The following is a 20,492-nucleotide window of genomic DNA, read 5'->3' as shown; positions in this document are numbered from 1 at the left end:
CCAAGCTGTTGGTACATGGTGTCTATAGTGGTTGTCAATAAATATATGCCAAAATATATATGTTGTAGAGAACTCAATCTCTTCTTGATTCTTCAACCCTGTTGCTAGAAAGGATAAGTTTCAGGTTTTAGAGAGTATCAAACTTTTTTCCCAGATCCAAAGTTATAGACCGGGATTATACTAGTCCACTTTGTTGAATGCATCACTTGAATAATTTGTTTTTTTGGGGGGGGGTCTAAGTAATAGGTCTGGAAAAGGCAACTGACCTTGTTTCTCACAGGAATCATGGGAAGAGTTAGGACTGAGAGTACGTGTCAGCAGTATGTCCAAGGAGGAATTGGGCCAGAACTAGCCTTTGGCACAAGCAGGCATCAGTCCATTTAAAAACTGTAGCACTGGATTGAGATGCATAGTTAATTCTGTTTCTGGGCCCAGGTTGGGCAATTGAGGGTGTTTCCTAGGCTAGAACAGTGCACTGAGAATGACAGCCAAGTAGTGGGAAAAGCCCAGCAAAGATCTAGGAAATGCAGATGATACTCAATTTATTAATCTAATTGAGTAGAACAATTATTGCGTCCTTGTTGACTATCTCTTATTTGTTCAGCAAGAGGTCTCTGAAATTGATGTAATGTATCACTCTGAAGCTCTAGGCCAGAGAATGTGTTAACTACAGAGGGCAGCGTAGCTTAAATTGGCTCTTTACATCAGTCTAAGAAATGATACTGCATCTAGAATGAATAAGAGCAAGAAGTTCAGTTTAAAGCAGAGGTTCTCAGATTTTAGAGAGGAGCAGAATCACCCTGAGGGCTTGTTAAAACACATTACTGGGCCCTACGCTCAGAATTTCTGCTTTAGTAGGTCTGGGCTGGAGCCCAAGAATTGCATTAGTAACAGATTTCCAGGTTGATGCTGATGCTGCTGGTCCTGGGATCACACTTTGAGGACCACTTATCTAGGAAGAGATGATGAAGTGGGTATAGCTGTTTAGTTCTTCTTGATTAAAGCCTTCACAGAGGAGGGAAAGGGGAACTAACCTGTCAGTTTCTACCACAGTCAAGACCCTATGCCAGGTGACTTGCAGTCATTTAATTTAACCCTTGAAACCACTCTGCAAAGTAGTCCTTATCCCTGTTTCGCCTCTCAACATACACGTTCAGAGCTTACTGGAATAATTACTTCAAGGACAGATTTCACTTATAACTCAAAGAATAATGCTGCGTATACCATTATGAACATGATTTTATGTAATGTAGAGGATATATTAAATTCTGTTATTGGTGATATATATTCATTGCTCTTCTTGTACATTTATGAGAGATATAAAATGTAGGTTCACTTAGCAGTAATGATTATACAGTAGATGGAATTGCTGAGACATTATGTTTTCTCATACAAAACATGAAGAGAATGGGAGGTTTATTTTAACATTAAGTAAAATACATTTTTAGATCACAGGAAAGATGGGCCTATGTTAATAATATTTTTTTTCCTTTTGGCCGTACCACCGGGCATGTGGGATCTTAGTTCCCCAACCAGAGAATCGAACCTGTGCCCCCTGCATTGGAAGCATGGAGTCTTAACCACTGGACTGTCAGTGAAGTCCCAGGCCTATGTTAATTTTGTCAGCGTTTTTTTTTTTTTTAATGGTGCCAGTTGGTTATTGACCAGTCCTATTGTAGAAACAAATAAAGGGAGGGATGGTGAATTTCAGAATAGTTGGTATTAAAAAATGGCCTAAATTCTTGATAGTACAATCACAGTACTTATTCCTTTAAAGTGTTCTTTGTTAATGTTATTTTTGAAAGGTCAACTTGTTTCTAGTGGCTTTCAGTGAAGTTACTTTGTGTTGTTGACAGATTCGCACAGAATTATTAAAAAAACAACAGTGATACAAGCAGTTGAATTGAAGGCATTCTGGGAAACCTACTGTTTATTGTGAAAATCATCTTTGATCTTGAAATTAAAAGTAAAGCTGGAAAGGAATTTACAAACGAGAAAAAAAAGAAGTTTGGGATCGGACTCACAGGATCTGGGCTTGGAAATGCCTCAGGTAAATCATACAGAGTAGGTGCAAAGTTTTATATTTTCCCACTGCAGTTGGTTCAGTAAGTTCTCTGAATCTTAACACAACTTGCTATAATATCTTTTAAAGACATTTTGCTGCTGATCTCAACTGGTTTTGAATACATGTCCTTCCTTTGCTATAGCTTTGAAATTTAATGAGGTTGACACAGGGAACAATGTGAAGGAAAAGTTGGTTAGAAGGTAGCAGAGGTGCTGGCTTTTATGGGGTCTAAACCAACTCCCCTGAAAATTAATCTGCCACAGAAAGCCCATTTCCATCCCCTCTATCTTCTTCTAGTTTCCCAATTGTTCCTTTCCCTTCATGCCCATTGAATTCAGTTAGGAGGAAATGGTGAGGGACTTCGACCTTTCTGTCTTTCACACACACACATATACACACACACACACACACACACACACACACACACACACATATATACCTATACCTCCCACAAAACATGTCTAAGGATGACTATTTATATCATGGTAACTACTTTGAATTGCTCAGTTCTGGTTTGAGGCAATCACTGAAACAATAAATGAAGTCCTGTTAGTCCCTATTCGGCATATCCAAACTTCTTCCCTTCCCCCTCCCGTGGTTAGGTCTTATCCCTCCCCCACTTTTTTTTTTTTTTTTTTTGTCTGCGTTGGGTCTCCGCTGCTGCACGCGGGCCCTCTCCAGCCGCGGCGAGGGGGGCCACTCTTAGCCGCGGTGCGCAGACCTCCCACTGCGGCGGCCCCTCCTGCCGCGGAGCACGGGCTCCGGAGCGCAGGCTCAGCAGCTGCGACGCATGGGCCCAGCCGCTCCGCGGCACGTGGGATCCTCCCGGACCAGAGATCGAACCCGCGTCCTCCGCATTGGCAGGCAGACTCCCATCCACTGCGCCACCAGGGAAGCCCTGTCCCCCCTCTTTTTATGCTGGGGAGAAACCTAGAAATAATGAGAGGGCAGGGACTCTGAGGTGGCTTTATGTGGGGCCAGGCAGAACTGTGCCTCGAGCACAGGAAATCAGCAACTTGCGGAGATGGTCCAGTGATTTGGAGACAGGCAGCGGAGGCAAAAGGGGGTTTGCTAGCTGATAGTAAAAAGAGCAGTGGCCTCCCTCCACCCCAACCACTATACCAAGTGGACTGCAGATACCCATTTTGAGTTCTTTCCCATTCAAGGTTTCATTCGCTATTTATTGAATACTTGAATTTAGGTCTATAAAACACTTATTTTGAGCTTGCAACCTGGCAAGCTTGCGGAAAATTAGAGAAAGAAAAGAATGGGATGGGAAGTACCCATGAAGGAAAACATGGTGAAAGAGTGTGTGAAAAGGGGTCAGTCTGTGGTAGGTAGAAGGTATATGAATAGAGAAATATAAGCAAGTAGACTAATAAAATTTTAAAAGTTTTGACAGAAACTTGCAAGAGAAGAACAAAAAGGCAAACAGGGAATTTGTATTCTTTCCCATCTTCCTTTATCCAAGTTAGATTTCAAAGTGAGGACTTTAACTTGTTTGGGCCACTTTAGTAGTCTTAGCCTGAACTTCACTCTGAACTGATTTGTTTAGACCTTGAAATGATAAAGGGGGGATAAAGAGAAAAGAAGGAGCATCAACTCTGGGTGCCGAGCCTTTTTTTCTCCCTTTCTTATTTATCATAGAAATTGTATCCTTCTCAGGGATCACGATTAAGGCTACTGAGTTCATGCACCAGTTACTGGCCTCACGCAGCAGATTTTTTGATATTTGGCTGATCCTGACTCCATCACGTTCCTGGAGGCATTAGTTGGACTAGAGATGCCCAAATGGTCTTACACTTGTTTTGGGAAATAAGACATTGAACTCATTTAGGAGTATAGAGACTGTCTTGCTATCTCTTCAGACCCGAAGAAATGGCAGGGGATTCTCCACTTTCTGGAGTTAGAACAGCGAGTGTTGTTAGAGATGGATTTGAAGAAATGTTACAATAGCTAATAAATAAAAGTACTCATTAGGTACTACATGCTGACTCTGGTGGCTAAATAAGCTTTAGTTTTTAGAAGTTAGGTATAATTAACAATTTCCAGTCTATTCCTTTTCCAATGTTTGATGCATCTTAGTTATTTTCGTAATATAATTCCATAGTTTAATGTTAGTTAGATATTTTAAATGTACTAAAATTAAAAAGCAGGAAAAAATACAAAATTGTTTTAAAGATAATTATTTAGTAGGTGTGAGGGTGGGGCTTGTGTGTAATAAACTGGTCTCGAAGCAGTCGTTAACTTTCCAAAATTAAAATCACTCTGTTGTAGCCTAGTGTAAGCGGAATGGATCCGCCTTTTGGGGATGCCTTTCGAAGCCACACCTTTTCAGAACAGACTCTGACGAGCACAGATCTCTTAGCAAACAGTTCAGATCCAGATTTCATGTATGAACTGGTAAGTAACATTTTCTTGGATTCTGCTTTAATCGATTTGAGGTAAAGGTGTTGTATCATTTTTTTATTTATAAATGTCTAAAAAGAAAAAATGATGTGATCAGGCCAAATTTTTTTCTTGTCACTATCAGTCTGGTATTTTAGAAGGGTGTATGAGCCCATTGAAAATAGTAAGAGGAAAGGTTATCTAAATATCCTTAACTCTAGTTTTTGACGATGAAGGTAGAAGCCGTCTTTTTAATATGCCTAACTGCTAAAGGACTTTTCAGCTGGGATATTTAGGACTGATAACATTGAGCAAGGCAGATGACACAGAGAATGTGAGACAAAGGTAGCAAATCCAAGCAACATCTGAATATACTAATTATTTATTCTCGAGGTAAAAAGACACTTAAGATTCTTAAGAAAAAGACTTTAAAAATAACTTAAATTACATGCAACTTCAGAAACACGGAGGTATATCAAAACTGGAAAACTAACACAGATCTGTTAATTTGCTAAAAATTTTTGAGTTGTACGCTTAATAGAGGTGAATTTTGTGGTATATAAACTATATTTCAATAAAGCTGTTAAAACACACGGAGACATACGTGCAACCAAAAAAAAAAAAAAACCAAAACCCCACAAACAAATGGAGAAATCAAAAACAGAACAAAAACAAACTGGAAAACTGAAAATTTCCTCATTTTCTTCCTGAGCCTCCACCCACCAAACCTTCTCCCCAGAGATAATTACCACTAACAGAGTTTTTCTATGCATATATAAATATATGAATATTTTAAATTGGATGACATATCATTGATACAGTATTCTGTAACTTAACTCTTTCTAACATAAAAACATGGTAAGTGGCCTTTCATCCTAGTACATTAGAGCTTAACTGCATTCCTTTTAATGGCTGCATAGTCTTACTGACATTTAAAAAATCATCTCTCTACTCATGAGGAGTTAAAGTACTTTCCCATGCCCAAGAGTTATTACGAGGTCTTACCAAAGATTTTATCTTTCTGTGACTGAGTTGCACCTCTCTTTGGATTGCTCTTCACCTCTATGTTTAAATTCTCACTTAGGAAGACATATTCTGTGATGAAGGTAAGGCCTTTGTTATTTGCTTTATAACTGAAGCTTGTTTCTGAGAAGGTCCCAAAATCCTTCTAAGTTAAAGATCAGGAAATGTAAACTTTTTTTCGGGAAGAGTGTTTACAGTGAAGTTCAAGAGCCCTGAACCATACCTAAGTTTCTCAGGGGACATATTTTCCCTTTTTTTTTTTTCCTTGCCCGAGGAAATGATATTAAATGGAATGGTAGAGTGTCATGTAAGTAGTGTTTATCGTAAAAGCAGACCAGAGGTTGAGTACTGATTTATCAATTTGATGCATGAAAGTGAGGATGGAGGTAAATAATTCTTTCCTCAGTTACAGTATGTGATTTATATATTTTTTTAAACCTTTCTCAGGATAGAGAGATGAACTACCAGCAAAATCCTAGAGACAACTTCCTTTCTTTGGAGGACTGCAAAGACATTGAAAATCTGGAGTCTTTCACAGATGTCCTGGATAACGAGGGTACTTTAACCTCAAACTGGGAACAGTGGGATACATACTGTGAAGACTTAACGAAGTACACCAAACTAACCAGCTGTGACATCTGGGGAACAAAAGAAGTGGATTACTTGGGTCTCGATGACTTTTCTAGCCCTTACCAAGATGAAGAGGTCATAAGTAAAACTCCAACTTTGGCCCAGCTTAATAGCGAGGACTCTCAGTCTGTTTCTGATTCCCTTTATTACCCTGATTCACTTTTCAGTGTCAAACAAAATCCCTTGCCCTCATCATTCCCTGGTAAAAAGATCGCAAGTAGAGCAGCTGCTCCTGTGTGTTCTTCTAAGACTCTTCAGGCTGAGGTCCCTTTGTCAGACTGTGTCCAAAAAGCAAGTAAACCCACTTCAAGCACACAAATCATGGTGAAGACCAACATGTATCATAATGAAAAAGTGAACTTTCATGTTGAATGTAAAGACTATGTGAAAAAGGCAAAGGTAAAGATCAACCCAGTGCAGCAGAGCCGGCCTCTACTGAGCCAGGTTCATGCAGATGCAGCAAAGGAGAACACCTGCTACTGTGGTGCCGTAGCCAAAAGACCAGAGAAAAAAGGGACGGAGCCTCTGCAGGGCCATGCCACTCCAGCTTTGCCTTTTAAAGAAACCCAGGAACTATTACTCAGTCCCCTGCCCCAGGAGGGGCCTGTGTCTATTGCAGCAGGAGAGAGTAGCAGCCTTTCTGCCAGCACATCGGTCTCAGATTCATCCCAGAAAAAAGAAGAGCACAATTATTCCCTTTTTGTCTCTGACAACTTGGGTGAACAGCCAACCAAATGCAGTCCTGAAGAAGAGGAGGAGGATGAGGAAGATGTTGACGATGAGGACCATGATGAAGGATTTGGCAGCGAGCACGAACTTTCTGAAAACGAGGAAGAGGAAGAAGAGGAAGAGGATTATGAAGATGACAAGGATGATGACATCAGTGACACTTTCTCTGAACCAGGTATTGTAGTGCTTGGAGGCTTACTGAATTGACTTTTTGCTACTCTCTTGAAATAGAAAGTTTTGCTGTGGTTGCTTTCTTTGTCTTAGTTTGGGGATTAAATGACTTAGTATCTTGACTTGGATATGTAATTGCTTTTATCTATTGAAACAGCTCTAAAATAATCACTCTTGCTCATGTGTAGTTCATATGCTGATTCCTCGAGGGCTTCTTCTTAGTTTATCTTATGTTAAGTGATCTGATTTGTTACTGTCTTGAGCAGCTGTGCAAAGATGCCAAAATTGATTCGTTTAAAAAATATTCCTATTTCTGCATGTGTTCCTCTGTTATAATTGAGGTATGTTTGGAGTCCCTAGAATGGTGAACCAAGCAATGATGGTTTATATTACTCATCCCTAATAACCAACAAAGCCTACTTAATGAATAAGGTAAAAGAGAGCTTTTTCTTTGTGTCTGCTGCATCTTTCATTTGCACAGTATTTTTCCACTGAAGAAAAATACATGCTGTAATTTAATGAGCATGAAGGAGTCTCTGCTCTATTTATATACAGTGCATATAAAAAAAAGGGAGAAAGAAAATGAAACCTGTGGGGAACTGGTTCACTTCAGCATGTACATGGTTGGGCTTTTGCCACTGTTGGCTTGTGCAGTTTATTTATGAAAATGGTGTTGCCAAGTGGCACACAGTTAAATGCACAAAGAAGTGAAGATCTTCACATTTAAGCGAAAGTTATTTTCTTCAAAAATAATATTGGCACTATAACTTCTACATAAAAGACCAAGTTATTAAGAAAAATATAAATTGTCAAAGAGAGCCCTTCCATTGTTGGAATTTCAGCCAGTATAAACATTGGTATTTAATTTTCAGAAAGGTTTTTCAGCCATAGTAGCTATATTGTAGCCAGTGAAGCATATTATTGCCCAGAGACTTTCCTCTTAGTGAAATCTTTCTATTGCACAAATGCTTAGATTTATGCATTTGAGACAATTAAGTTGTTTGACTTGAGTGGATTTTCAACTAAGGAAAAGGTGGAGGAAAAGGGTTTATGCCTTTTCTTTGGCTTACTTTAGCACTCAGTATAGTCTAGACAGAACAATTGTCTTTTCTACTTAGCAGGAAAACTTCTCTCTCAACAAGTTAATGAAATCTGCTTTGAGGTGTTTCAAACTGTCTTTGCAGTTAGCAGTAAGTTATATAGCTCCCTCCCATAGGGAGACCAAAGTGCTCTCCATGAGTGGTCCTTAAAACCTGACAGGTCAGTCCTATTGTTTTGAGTCCCATATTTAGAATTAGGGTAGGAGGGAGGGTAAGGGTTGAGACAAGGAGTGATAACTAGGGTGATAACTAGGAAGTGGAAAGTATGGGGAAGAAAATGCCTTTACTGGCTGGTGCTAAAAGGAATATATAAATCTGAGGGAGTCGGTAAATCCCACTATCACCAAGCAAGGCAGGCAAGGACTATACTGTTTATTCCACTTCTGGTTGTAGTTTTGCTTTTCTTTGACTTTTTTTTTTTTTGGTGGGATCTTAGTTCCCTGACCATGGATTGAACCTGGGCCTCGACAATGAGAGCGTGGAGTCTTAACCACTGGATTGCCAGGGAATTCCTGCTTTTCGTTGACTTTTAACTCCAGTCATCCTTGATCTTTTGACTTGATTTCACAAGGATAAATGTGTTGAGAGATGAGTAGGTCCATGAAAAGAAACCACTTGATAAGTTGACCCTCATTTCCATTTTCTCAGCCTTTTGACTCTTGTCGGGGGTGGGGCGGGAGAGCCCTGATTTGTGAGTTTGTTGGTGTTAAGCAACCAACAGTGCTTTAAACAGAGATGTGTTAGCTGGCATTTGTCAGGGTGAACCCCTCTTATTGGCACTATTTAACAATACTAAATATTTGGATGGCATTTAATTCACTCACTTCCAGTTGACTTGAAGTAAAACCTCTTTGGTTAGTATTACTTGGACACTTCTCACAAATGTCAACAAATGACATGCCTTATCCACAAATCAATGATATTTTATGGTATTTTGGGGGCTTATTCTCATTTGCTAATGAAAATTTCCCTTCTTCTTGGAAGAAAGAGCTAAACAAGTGACTTTAAGAATACAAATGTGAGTTATTGGTGAGAGGCAAGAAGAAATTCTTTGAAGCAGAAAAGTGGGATAGTTATAGTTTCTTCAGAGTGGGTTGATTGGTTTAATTTGCAGCAGTTTACAAAGGCCCTTTTGTGATGACTAGCTCCCTTGATGCTGTTTCTTGGCAGTTGGCTACAACAGTGCCTGAGCCTACAAAGCTCCAGGAAAGGTGTAAAATGGAGTTTCAGTCCCTACTCTGGACTTGCTCCCAAGTTTTAATAGAGCCTATTCTGTGGACAGGCTACAACTGTTTGGGGTCATGGAATTACATGGTTGTAAGGCTAAGAATTAGGCCCCCAGAATGAGAGTTTATTTTGTAATCCCTACTAAGGATTTTCATGATTGACTTTACCAGCTTAATGGCAGTAATCTGCACTAACCAAAGACGTGTGATCAGAATTTTAGGCCTTTTTGACTACGTTTTGGTAACTGTGTCAGGAAGGAATGAGTTAGATCAATATGGTGATCCATCAAATGAAAAGAAAATGGAAAAGGCTCCATAGGAAATGTTACATTAAACAAATCATTGATTTGTTAAAAAAAAATTGCGTGTGGGGGTGCCTATTTTTGTGTTAGGCACTGTGTGTACTAATTTTTGGCTATGCAGAGATGAACAAAATAGACATGATCCTTATCTTCATGCAACTTAGAGTTGAGTGGGTTTATTTACTGTCATGATTTCTCAGTCTTCTGATCTTATGTGTACTGTGACTTGGCAAGAGAAAGATTCAGGACAAGAATTTCTTAAAATTTATTTGATCACAGAACTCACTTGGGATTGAAGACATTTTATAGTAATAGTGTTCCTCAGAACACACTTCAAGAAATATTTAATCACCTTAAATGCAAGACCAGTGATCTGGGAATATAATTTTCATGCATTCTACTTGATCACAGTAGTCTCTGTATTGAAAGGCAGATGACTTTAACAAATCCATTGTGTGTATGTGTGTTATTGTGAGTTCATGGTGTATGCTATTAGAAAATATTAAAATATTAGGTCAAAGAAAACTGATAACCCTTAAATACTTTTTTTGGGAAAATGCTGAACATATGTAAGTAAATAAAACTGGTTATTAATTTGGGTGGGAGAGAAGAAATCCAAATCCTAATGACTCTTTGGATTTAACGTGGAATATATGTGGGGGGAAAAAATCTGTTTAGACCATTTAACTAGATAGGCACAGGCAAAGCGGGAAGCCCATTTGGAGCTGGAGTCATGGGGCCTGAGCCAGTCCCAGCTCTGCCAAATCACTTAAACCCTCCATTGAGCATGTTTCTTTGTGTAAATAGGGTTAATAACCTCTTCCTACCCAGTTCTTAGAAGCCTCAAATGAAACATCTGTGAGTGAAATATGTGAGTACATTAAATGAGAGAGAAAGTGTTTTGCCAGAAATCTAGGCCACTGAGGGAGCATATCAAATAAAGTGTCAGGGGATGGGTTGCCTGAGGGAGCTGTATGTAAAAATGTTTACCTTATACTTTGGGCCGGGATAGACTTGGGACACCAGTTCTTGACATTGATAGGAAGATGGGAGTGTTTTGGTTGGTGCTGCCTGTGTTGAGGTGTTCCCAGCCATACTAGGGTAGTCTCTGTGAGCCAGTAATTTTAGCTTGGCCTCATGGAGCAAAGGCCTTTTTAAAAAGGCCATTTCTGGCAGAAGCATGTAGCCCTTGCACCTTTTCCAAAGCTAGGTTGATAACTGGAATAAGATAAAGTCCTTTAATTTAAAGTGATACATTAACACAAGTAAATAAAAAAATATTACTTTATGCATCTAACAGAATTTTTAAAAATCAGATTTCCAAAAATGATTGTGTCACTTGTGCCTCATTTCTTATTTATTTATTTAAATTGTATTTTTGGCTGCGTTGGGTCTTCGTTGCTGCATGCGGGCTTTTCTTTAGTTGCGGCAAGCGGGGGCTACTCTTTGTTGTGGTGCACGGGCTTCTCATGCAGTGGTTTCTCTTGTTGTGGAGCACAGGCTCTAGGTGCGTGGGCTCAGTAGTTGCAGCATGTGGGCTCTAGGATGCACGGGCTTCAGTAGTTGTGGCATGCAGGCTCAGTAGTTGTGGTTTGCAGGCTTAGTTGCTCCACGGCATGTGGGATCTTCCCGGACCAGGGCTCAAACCCGTGTTGCCTGCATTGGCAGGCGGATTCTCAACCACTGTGCCACCAGGGTAGTCTGTGCCTCATTTCTTAAGAAGAACTAAGGTTCTCTGTCACACTGCTTGCCATGTTGTTGTTTTGTTTGTGTTTTTTTAATTTGTTTTAAAGTACTACATGAGCATTTTAATGCTGTTAAGCCAGCAGTGCTACAAAAGCTTGTCTTTACTGTTGCCTCGAAATCATTCTGCTCTCTGAATTGATTCTTTTTTCAAAGGTCATGTTTATCGAGGCATAACAGTAAAATTCACCCCTCTTTAAGTGTACACTTCTTTGAGTCTTGATGAGTGCATGTAATCATGAAACCACCACCACCACAATCAAGGTACGGAATAGTTTGATCACCCCCCAGATTTCCCTCCCGTTCCTTTATAGTCAGCCTCTCCCTCCACCCCCAACCTCTGGCAACCACTTTGTCCCTGTACTTTTGCCTTTCCCACAATGTCGAATAAATGGAATCATGTTCCTAATTAACTCTTAATGTGAAGAAAACCTGGCAAAATTCTAAAATTCGATTTTTATTTCCAAAATGTCCAGATGTCATCACTTTCTTAGTGTCAGTTCCAGAGGAGTCATGTTTTTAGGAGGGAAAATGGTCATTTTGCTTGGCCATTGCCATCCAGTTTTTCCTTGCTACCTTAGGTTTAGGGCTGTATACACCCCGTGCACAGCCCATCTCCATTGCCCCAGGTACCTAGTACTAATTAGGTGGAGTAATCTCTAAGATAGGCATGCTCTGAGGGTATTTTAGATTTATAGGTTATTCTGTATTGGGTCTGACCAGTAATTCTAGCAGCTCAGAATTAAGTATTTTCTGAAACTTCCTATTAGTAGGGAAAATAACTTCTTAAAAAGTGAAGTAAATGCAAATTGCTTCCAATAAAATATTAGTTAGAATAGGCATATAAGTTTTTATTTGAATAGCCTGTGTGAGAACTGTCATTTTTGTACTTTTACAAAAAGCGTATTGTGGGAAGTAGGAAGAAAACCACTGCTACCTCACAGAATTCTGCTTCATAGGATACCTTCCCAGAAATGCACACAACTTTCTGTCTGGGGATGTTTCAGATGCATAAATATTAGACAGAAGACGTTAAAAATAATTGTATAGTGTCTAAGTACCGTTAATTAATGGTACTTTTTAACATTTCTGTGCCTGTATTTCTTTTTTTTTAATTGAAATATAGTTGATTTACATAATGTTGTGTTAGTTTCTGGTGTACAGCAAAGTGATTCAGTTATACATATATATATTCTTTTTCATTATAGGTTATTACAAGATATTGTATATAGTTCCTTGTGCTATACTGTAGGAACTTGCTGTTTATCTATTTTATATATAGTAGTTTGTATCTGCTAATCCCAAACTCCTAATTTATCCCTCCCACCACGTTCCCCTTTGGTAAGCATAGGTTTGTTTTCTATGTCTGTGAGTCTGTTTCTATTTTATAAATAACTTCATTTGTATCATATTTTAGACTCCACATATAAGTGATATCATATGATACTTATTTTTCTTTCTCTGTCTGACTTCACTTAATACGATAATCTCTAGGTCCATCCATGTTGCTGCAAATGGCATTATTTCATTCTTTTTTATGGCTGAGTAGTATTCTGGTGTGTGGGTGTGTGTGTGTATGTATGTGTGTGTGTGTGTGTACACCACATCTTCTCTATCCATTCATCTGTCTGTGGACATTTAGGTTGCTTCCAAGTCTTGTCTGTTGTAAATAGTGCTGCTATGAACATTGGGGTGCATGTGTATTTTTGAGTTAGAGTTTTCTCCGGGTATATGCCCAGGAGTGGGATTGCTGGATCCTATGACAACTCTATATTTAGTTTTTTAAGGAACCTCCATACTGTTCTCCATAGTGGCTGCACCAATTTACATTCCTACCAACAGTGTAGGAGGGTTCCCTTTTCTCCACACCCTCTCCAGTATTTATTGTTTGTGGACTTTTTAATGATGGCCATTCTGACTGGTGTGAGGTGATACCTCATTGTGGTTTTGATTTGCACTTCTCTGATAATTAGCGATATTGAGCATCTTTTCACGTGCCTGTTGGCTATCTGCATGTCTTCTTTGGAGAAATGTCTATTTAGGTCTTCTGCCCTTTCTTTTTTTTTTTTTTTTTTTTGGCGGTACGCGGGCCCCTCACTGCTGTGGCCTCTCCCGTTGCGGAGCACAGGCTCCAGACGCGCAGGCTCAGCGGCCATGGCCCACAGGCCCAGCCGCTCCACAGCATGTGGGACCTCCCAGACCGGGGCACGAACCCGTGTCCCCTGCATCGGCAGGCCGACCCTCAACCACTGCACCACCAGGGAAGCCCCTCTGCCCATTTTTTGATTGGGTTGTTTGTTTTCCTGTGGCTGTATTTCATTCTCTCAATCTCATGTGAAGATACAAAAAGAAAGTGTCATATACTAACCAAAGAGAAACCTAAGGAAGGTAAACAGTGTAGTTATCTCTGTTTATTAGTCTCTAAATATTTTGAATTAGAGATTTCTATATTAAAAGTTATTTTATAGATTTGGTTTATTATCTTTGACATGTTAATACTGTTTTTTGATGAAAGGAAATGTGTCAGATGGTAAATAGAGGGGATCTTTTTGTTTGTCCTGATTGGTTTATTGAAATGTACGGAACTTAAAATCGGGGCGGGGGGCTTTCTTTTTTTAAGGCTATGAAAATGATTCTGTGGAAGATTTGAAGGAGATGACTTCAATTACCTCTCGGAAGAGAGGTAAAAGAAGGTACTTCTGGGAGTATAGTGAACAACTCACACCATCACAGCAAGAGAGGATGCTAAGGCCATCTGAATGGAACAGAGATACCTTGCCAAGTAACATGTATCAGAAAAATGGCTTACATCATGGTAAGAGGGGATTGTGATCATGTATGTTCCCTCCCTCCCTCCCTTCCTTTCTCTTGTTATTGAAATATAGGTGATGTGCAATATTATATCAGTTGCAGGTGTATTACATTGTGATCTGACATTTGCATGCACCATGATCACCATGATAAGTCTTGGTGTAACCATCAGTCCTGGATATTTCATGTCACTTTTAAATAGAGATAGTAAACCATAATGCTTAATCATTATACATTATATGTAGGTATTCAACCCTTCCTAGCAAATTGGAGAGTCTAGAACAGTAGAGCTGCTGTATTTGCTATGACTGCTCTTCATTCACAAATAGCGTTTATCAGTATTGAGAGCCATCACCTAAACAGGGAGGAAAGCTTGTGTAAAAATGATTTGTAGTCACTTCTTGTTCTATATGTCCTACCCAGGAAATGACCCAAGAGCCTGCTGATTCCTGACCTGTCACAGTTGCCATAAGCAAGAGGGGTTGGGGAAGAAGAGAATGGGCTCTAGCATCTCTGTCTTTCATTTTTGTCCAATCTCCAGGCCTAAATATAAACAGGGAGATTGGAATCAAAACGGTGGTGGAGAGAAAAGAGGAGGGAAAGGAAAGAAAGGAAGAACAATTGCGGAGAAAAGGAATGGAGCAGGAAGAATTGAATAGTAAGAGTCAGGAGAGGCTTATAATCTTAGGTAGGCCAGATTTTGATCTGTGAACCCAGGAGGATGTAATTGAGTAGAATTTCTTCTGCACAGATGTTTTTACCTTAATCCAAAGTCTGTACTGAGAAGGTGAGGGGCACTAGTAGGCTTGGAGCTCAGTAAACAGTTTAGTAGTTGCTCATGCTACAGATATAAGTTGCTAAGCATTTTTGACACAGAAGTTGTATCAGAAGTATATTTGTGCCTCATTTTCCCTTTCCACTGGCACCCAGGTCTGTACTCTATTATCTTTCAGTGAATAAAGGCCTAGTTTTTGACTTCAGATTAATTTTCTACCAGAAGTGAAAAGATGGGTCCAAAAAATAGGTCCAGGTAGCATGTAGTGAGTACTAGGAAAGTTGTTCAGGGTATTGTAGTTCAGAGGACAGAGCCATTCCTCTTGCCTGCAGTGGTAGGGAAAGTCTTCTTGAGTCTTCTGTAATGTTATTTATCAAACTAACTGAAGACGTGGTTTCTGAAAAGGCAATCCTTATTTGTTGGACTTTTGGGTCCAACACAGGAATATATATGTCTGACAAATTTTCAGTCATAGTAGCATAAATGTCTTGGTTTGGGTAAAATTTCCAAATTCGTTGCTGACCATATACTGTACCCTAGCCCTGATTTTTGTGTGCAGGTTAACTTGGACTCCAGTCCTGAGGTTTGAGATGCTTATTACTTCCATACAGATAATTAAGAATCCATCATACCAGGGCTAGAAACCTTACGGTGGAGAAGGTTTGGGAAAAGGCTGGAGTTGTGCTCTATTACCCCCATTTCTTGCCATCACAAAGTGGGAAGGAGAGGAGGCCAGCCCTTCTAGCGTAGGTTGTTCACATGCTGAGACCTCTGAAAAAAGAAAAGGGACGAGGGGAGAGATGGATTTTTACATATGGCTATATAAAATGTATCTCTTGTTAAATAAAATGATCTCACTTAAACTTCTTTTAAACCATCTATAGGAAAATATGCAGTAAAGAAGTCACGGAGAACGGATGTGGAAGACCTGACTCCAAATCCTAAAAAACTACTCCAGATAGGCAATGAACTACGGAAACTGAATAAGGTGATTAGTGATCTGACTCCAGTCAGTGAGCTTCCCTTAACAGCCCGGCCAAGGTCAAGGAAGGAAAAAAATAAGCTGGCTTCCAGGTAAATGGTAATGTTTACTCATGTGATTGAAGTCTAGGAGGTGAGGTTAGACTTCAGTGAGCTTTCATAGAGGAGATGGCCCTCGGCCCTTTTTTCAGAAATATACTTTTATAAATACTACAATGAGAGTATTATAATTTTTCCCTTGAAAGTAAATGATGGTATTTATGCTTCATGGAAGAAGTTTTTAAAGGGGAGAGGTGAATGAACTCAAGCGCCTTATAGTATAAAAAGGAAAAATTTTATCATAGCTCTTTATTTTTTGTTTGTTTTGCAGTAAGTCACGTTTTTTTATTGAGGTATAATTTACTTGATAAATTCTTCACTTTCAGTGTATCCTTCTGTGAGTTTTGACAAACATATCCAATTATGTAACCACAACCACAGTCAAGATATTGAACATTTTTATCACCTTAAAATATTTCCTTATGCCTCTTTGTAAAAGTGAACTCCCTCTCTCACCCCTAACTCCTCACAACCACCGATCTGTTTTCTGTTCCTACAGTTGCGCCTTTTCCAGAATATAGATGGAATCGTATTATATGCAGCCTTTTGAGTCTGGCTTTGATATCGCACAGGACGAATTTGAGATTCATAATGTTGTTGTGTGGAGGAGTATTGATAGTAGTAGTCCTTTGAAGTGATACACTGCAGTGTATCTGTTCACCGGTTGAGGGATAGTTGAGTGGTTTCTAATTTTGTGCAATTATGAATAAAGTCACCATAAACATTCATCTGCAGTTGTTTATGTGAACATAAGTTTGCATTTCTCTTGGGTAAATTCCCAGGAGTGTGTGTTTAACTGTATAAGAAACTGCCAGAGTAGCTATTTCCAAGGTAATGAAGTAAATTAAAACAATATTTACTGTTTTCCGAAGTAGTTGTATGTACTGTTTTACATCCCCTCCAGCAACATACGAGGGTTACACTTATTCACATCTTCTACACCACTTGGTATTGTCAGTGTTTGTTTGTTTATTTTGGCATACTAGCCATAGCTTTATTTTTGAATCTATGCTGAAACTTTAAAAAATCAGTTTGGATAAATGATGATATTGTATGTTTTGGGGTGATGATTGAGGCCCTCGATACAAACATCAGTAGGCAGCGATTTTTGGTTGCTATTAGAAAATGTCTGACAGCAGCAAAAAGAAGTATATTCTGAATGTTCCTTTTAAAAAAAAAAGTGAACTAAATTGCTCCTTCCTTTCACAGGGCTTGTCGGTTAAAGAAAAAAGCGCAGTATGAAGCTAATAAAGTGAAATTATGGGGCCTCAACACAGAATATGGTAAACCTACACTTTTAACAATTTGATTAACTTCCTTTTACCTTGCTGACCACTCTCTTTTTCTTTGGTTTTGTTATTTGCTTTCCCTGTATTCTGCCCAGCTTTAGGCCAGCCTCTTTTTTGTTCATCCATTCAGTAAGCTATATACTCACTCTTACTCATTCACGTCCTTCTCTTAGTATGTCCGTCTGTGGCGCGCCAAGCCAAATCTCACCTCTATCCTAAAGAGCTCACCTCTTGTGACCATGGGTAATCTCTGACTTCCATTTTACAGTTGTGTGCTGGGTTAGCCAATTTTATTAACTAATGTATACTTTAACCTTTGAGTGGATAGTTTAGAAACATGTTTTACAAATGTGATTGTTCATTAGAATCATTGGTGTGTACATGTTAAACTGTAGATTTCTAGGCTTCTCCCCAGATACTCTGAACTGTAATCTATGCAAGTAGAACCCAGGAATCCATATTTTTAACATTACCCCAGATTACCTTTTTTTTTTTTTAATTTAATTCATTTATTTTTGGCTACGTTTTGGGTCTTCATTGCTGCGCACGGGCTTTCTCTAGTTGCAGCGAGTGGGGGCCACTCTTTGCTGCAGTGTGTGGGCTTCTCATTGCGGTGGCTTCTTTTGTTGTGGAGCACAGGCTCTAGGTACGTGGGCTTCAGTAGTTGTAGCATGCAGGCACAGTAGTTGTGGCTCACGAGCTCTAGCGCTCAGGCTCAGTAGTTGTGACGCATGGGGTTAGATGCTCCGCAGCATGTGGGATCTTCCCAGACCAGGGCTCGAACCTGTGTCCCCTGCATTGGCAGGCGGATTCTTAACCACTGCGCCACCAGGGAAGCCCCTACCCCAGATTACTCTTATGCAACCATCCTAGTACATATTTGGGAACCGTTGGTTTAGATCAGTGCTTCCCAATCTTTCACATCATGGCACATGCAGAAAACTATCATCCCTAAGGCATCCTGGAGTATAACAGAGTAGGCTGCTGATGGGAGGAGGCCCTTTTGGGCTGAGATGATCATTATCTCATACACCTGGAACCCTTCTACAACGAACTAGTGGGTTGGAAAGCTCTGCTTTTGATCTTCTGTAATAAGAACCACCCCTTCTTTTCCCCTTGCTCTGTTACTCTTCCTTAAGCCTGGTAGCATAAGAGCTCATATGTTCCTTTGCGTCTAAAATTGTCCTCTTCACTGTGTTGCTCTTGGGCTAAATTGTATCTGAAAGTGGAACAGTGGCTAAATGATCGATTATTATTTGTTTCCAGAGGTTTTCTTAAGTCCAGCATGATGTCTGGCACATAAGTGCTCAATAAATGTTGTGGAGTTTTTTCTTAATCCTTTATCTTGGTTATCTTGTTTCCATTTGTGAGGACAGAAAGAGGATTTCCAACTGTGATGTTTACAACTTGTGAAAGGAACTGATCGTTTTATTTGTTAATGACCACACAGGAATTCTAATCAAGGTAAATGAATTAGGTAAAACAATAGTTGGTTTGTTGGAATGGAGATCTTCCCATTTTCCTATTTTTCGTTCTTGCTTATTGAAGCATTTTGACCTTGAGCTCTGTGAGTATATATATGATTGCAATGTCATGGACATTCATACTTCATTTTAGAACCCAGCTGACTCACACTGCAGGGAAGTGTGGTGAGCTCCTGGGAGCCTTCTGGTCTCTTTTTCTCTGGACACATGTAGGCATATATCTGTGTGTTACTCAGTTAATAAATTTATCCATAATGATGTACATCTGTGTGGCCATATGTTTTTGCATTTGTATATATGTACATGCATGCCCACGCACACATGCTTTCTGTCTGTGATGTAAATATATTCTGGGGTGTGGAACAATTGGGGAATTGGTAAGGGCCAGGAATATGTGTATTTCTGAATGTGTTGTTCTATCTCATTGAGTTTTTGATGGCCTTAAATGTTTCTTGTTTCCAAAGCTAGCTTAAAGCCTCTAGATATTTTCATGTAGGAAAGGCCTGTCTTTATTTTTTATTTATTTATTTTTTAATATCTTTATTGGAGTATAATTGATTCACAATGATGTGTCAGTTTCTGCTTTACAACAAAGTGAATCAGCTATACACATACACACATCCCCATATCTCCTTCTCCCTCTTGCGTCTCCCTCCCACCCTCCCTATCCCACTCCTCTAGGTGGTCACAAAGTACCTAGCTGATCTTCCTGTGCTATGTGGCTGCTTCCCACTAGCTAGCTATTTTACATTTGAAGGCCTGTCTTTAAAAGGTAGCATTTTCTTCTCAGTTAGTCAGCATGGAGGAAAAGGATCTTCTCATTCATTTATTTCTCGTCCACTTCTGTCTTACTAGCTTCTCTCCTCCAGTCTGGGGAAGAGCAGCTTCGACTATTGGTTTAGAAGACCTCAGAAGCAATGAGATACTCCTGTGTAGTTTGCCACATGTAGTCTGAAAGTTCTTCCCGGAGTTTCTGATACATCTCTCAAGGGAATGGTGCCCTTGATTCCTCTAAATATCTGGGAGTCACTCTGTTACTGCTTTGTGGAACACTTTTATCCGTTACTTATCTTTTTTTTTTTTGCGGTACGCGGGCCTCTCACTGCTGTGGCCTCCCCCGTTGCGGAGCACAGGCTCCAGACGCGCAGGCTCAGCGGCCATGGCTCATGGGCCCAGCTGCTCTGCTACATGTGGGATCTTCCCGAACTGGGGCATGAACTCGTGTCCCCTGCATCGGCAGGCGGACTCTCAACCACTGTGCCACCAGGGAAGCCCTGTTACCTATCTGTTGACCCAATGGTTTCTAGAATTTGTGATTTACAAATCGGTGACATCGGAAAAAGATTTTGGGACTTGGGAACCATAGTGTTGCCAGCTTTATATTTTGCCATGTGAAGCCATTAAAAGGAACATCATCTACAATTACTGTCATTTCATACAAGGTAGAATATTTTAGCATTAGAAAATTGAGACAGGCATAATTTCAGAGTAAAGTTAGCTTTATGAAAAAATGTACTCTGTTGTCCTTATCCTTTTAAATTTGTCATCAACTAGCACCGTTCCAAGGACTAGCTTCAGGGCCCAGGACTGTCCTACTCATCCCGTCCTATCCTGCCGAACCTCCTCCTCCTATTGATTCCTTCTACCAAAGCTCGCAAGAAGCTGCTCCGTGAGTC

General features: G+C 39.8%; 1 protein-coding gene across 2 annotated transcripts in view; it reads left to right on the top strand.

The window, feature by feature from the left end:
- The window catches only part of CREBRF (CREB3 regulatory factor), a 65,421-nt gene that overhangs the window by 23,475 nt on the left and 21,454 nt on the right, over positions 1–20,492 (top strand). The window contains exons 2-8 of one of the 2 annotated variants that reach the window (XM_060008376.1): positions 856–970; positions 1,857–2,050; positions 4,343–4,468; positions 5,924–7,010; positions 13,998–14,192; positions 15,848–16,037; positions 17,253–17,326. In XM_060008376.1, coding sequence (XP_059864359.1) covers positions 2,042–2,050; positions 4,343–4,468; positions 5,924–7,010; positions 13,998–14,192; positions 15,848–16,037; positions 17,253–17,326 — 1,681 coding nt within the window. In that variant the 5' untranslated portion in view covers positions 856–970; positions 1,857–2,041. The remainder of the gene's footprint in view (positions 1–855; positions 971–1,856; positions 2,051–4,342; positions 4,469–5,923; positions 7,011–13,997; positions 14,193–15,847; positions 16,038–17,252; positions 17,327–20,492) is intronic. The other variant, XM_060008375.1, reaches the window with a different exon arrangement.

The sequence above is a fragment of the Delphinus delphis genome, chromosome 3 (assembly GCF_949987515.2).
Source record: "Delphinus delphis chromosome 3, mDelDel1.2, whole genome shotgun sequence".
Classification (NCBI taxonomy): domain Eukaryota; kingdom Metazoa; phylum Chordata; class Mammalia; order Artiodactyla; family Delphinidae; genus Delphinus; species Delphinus delphis.
The sequence above is the reverse complement of the archived record's forward strand: the minus strand, read 5'-3'. Positions and strand labels throughout refer to the sequence as shown.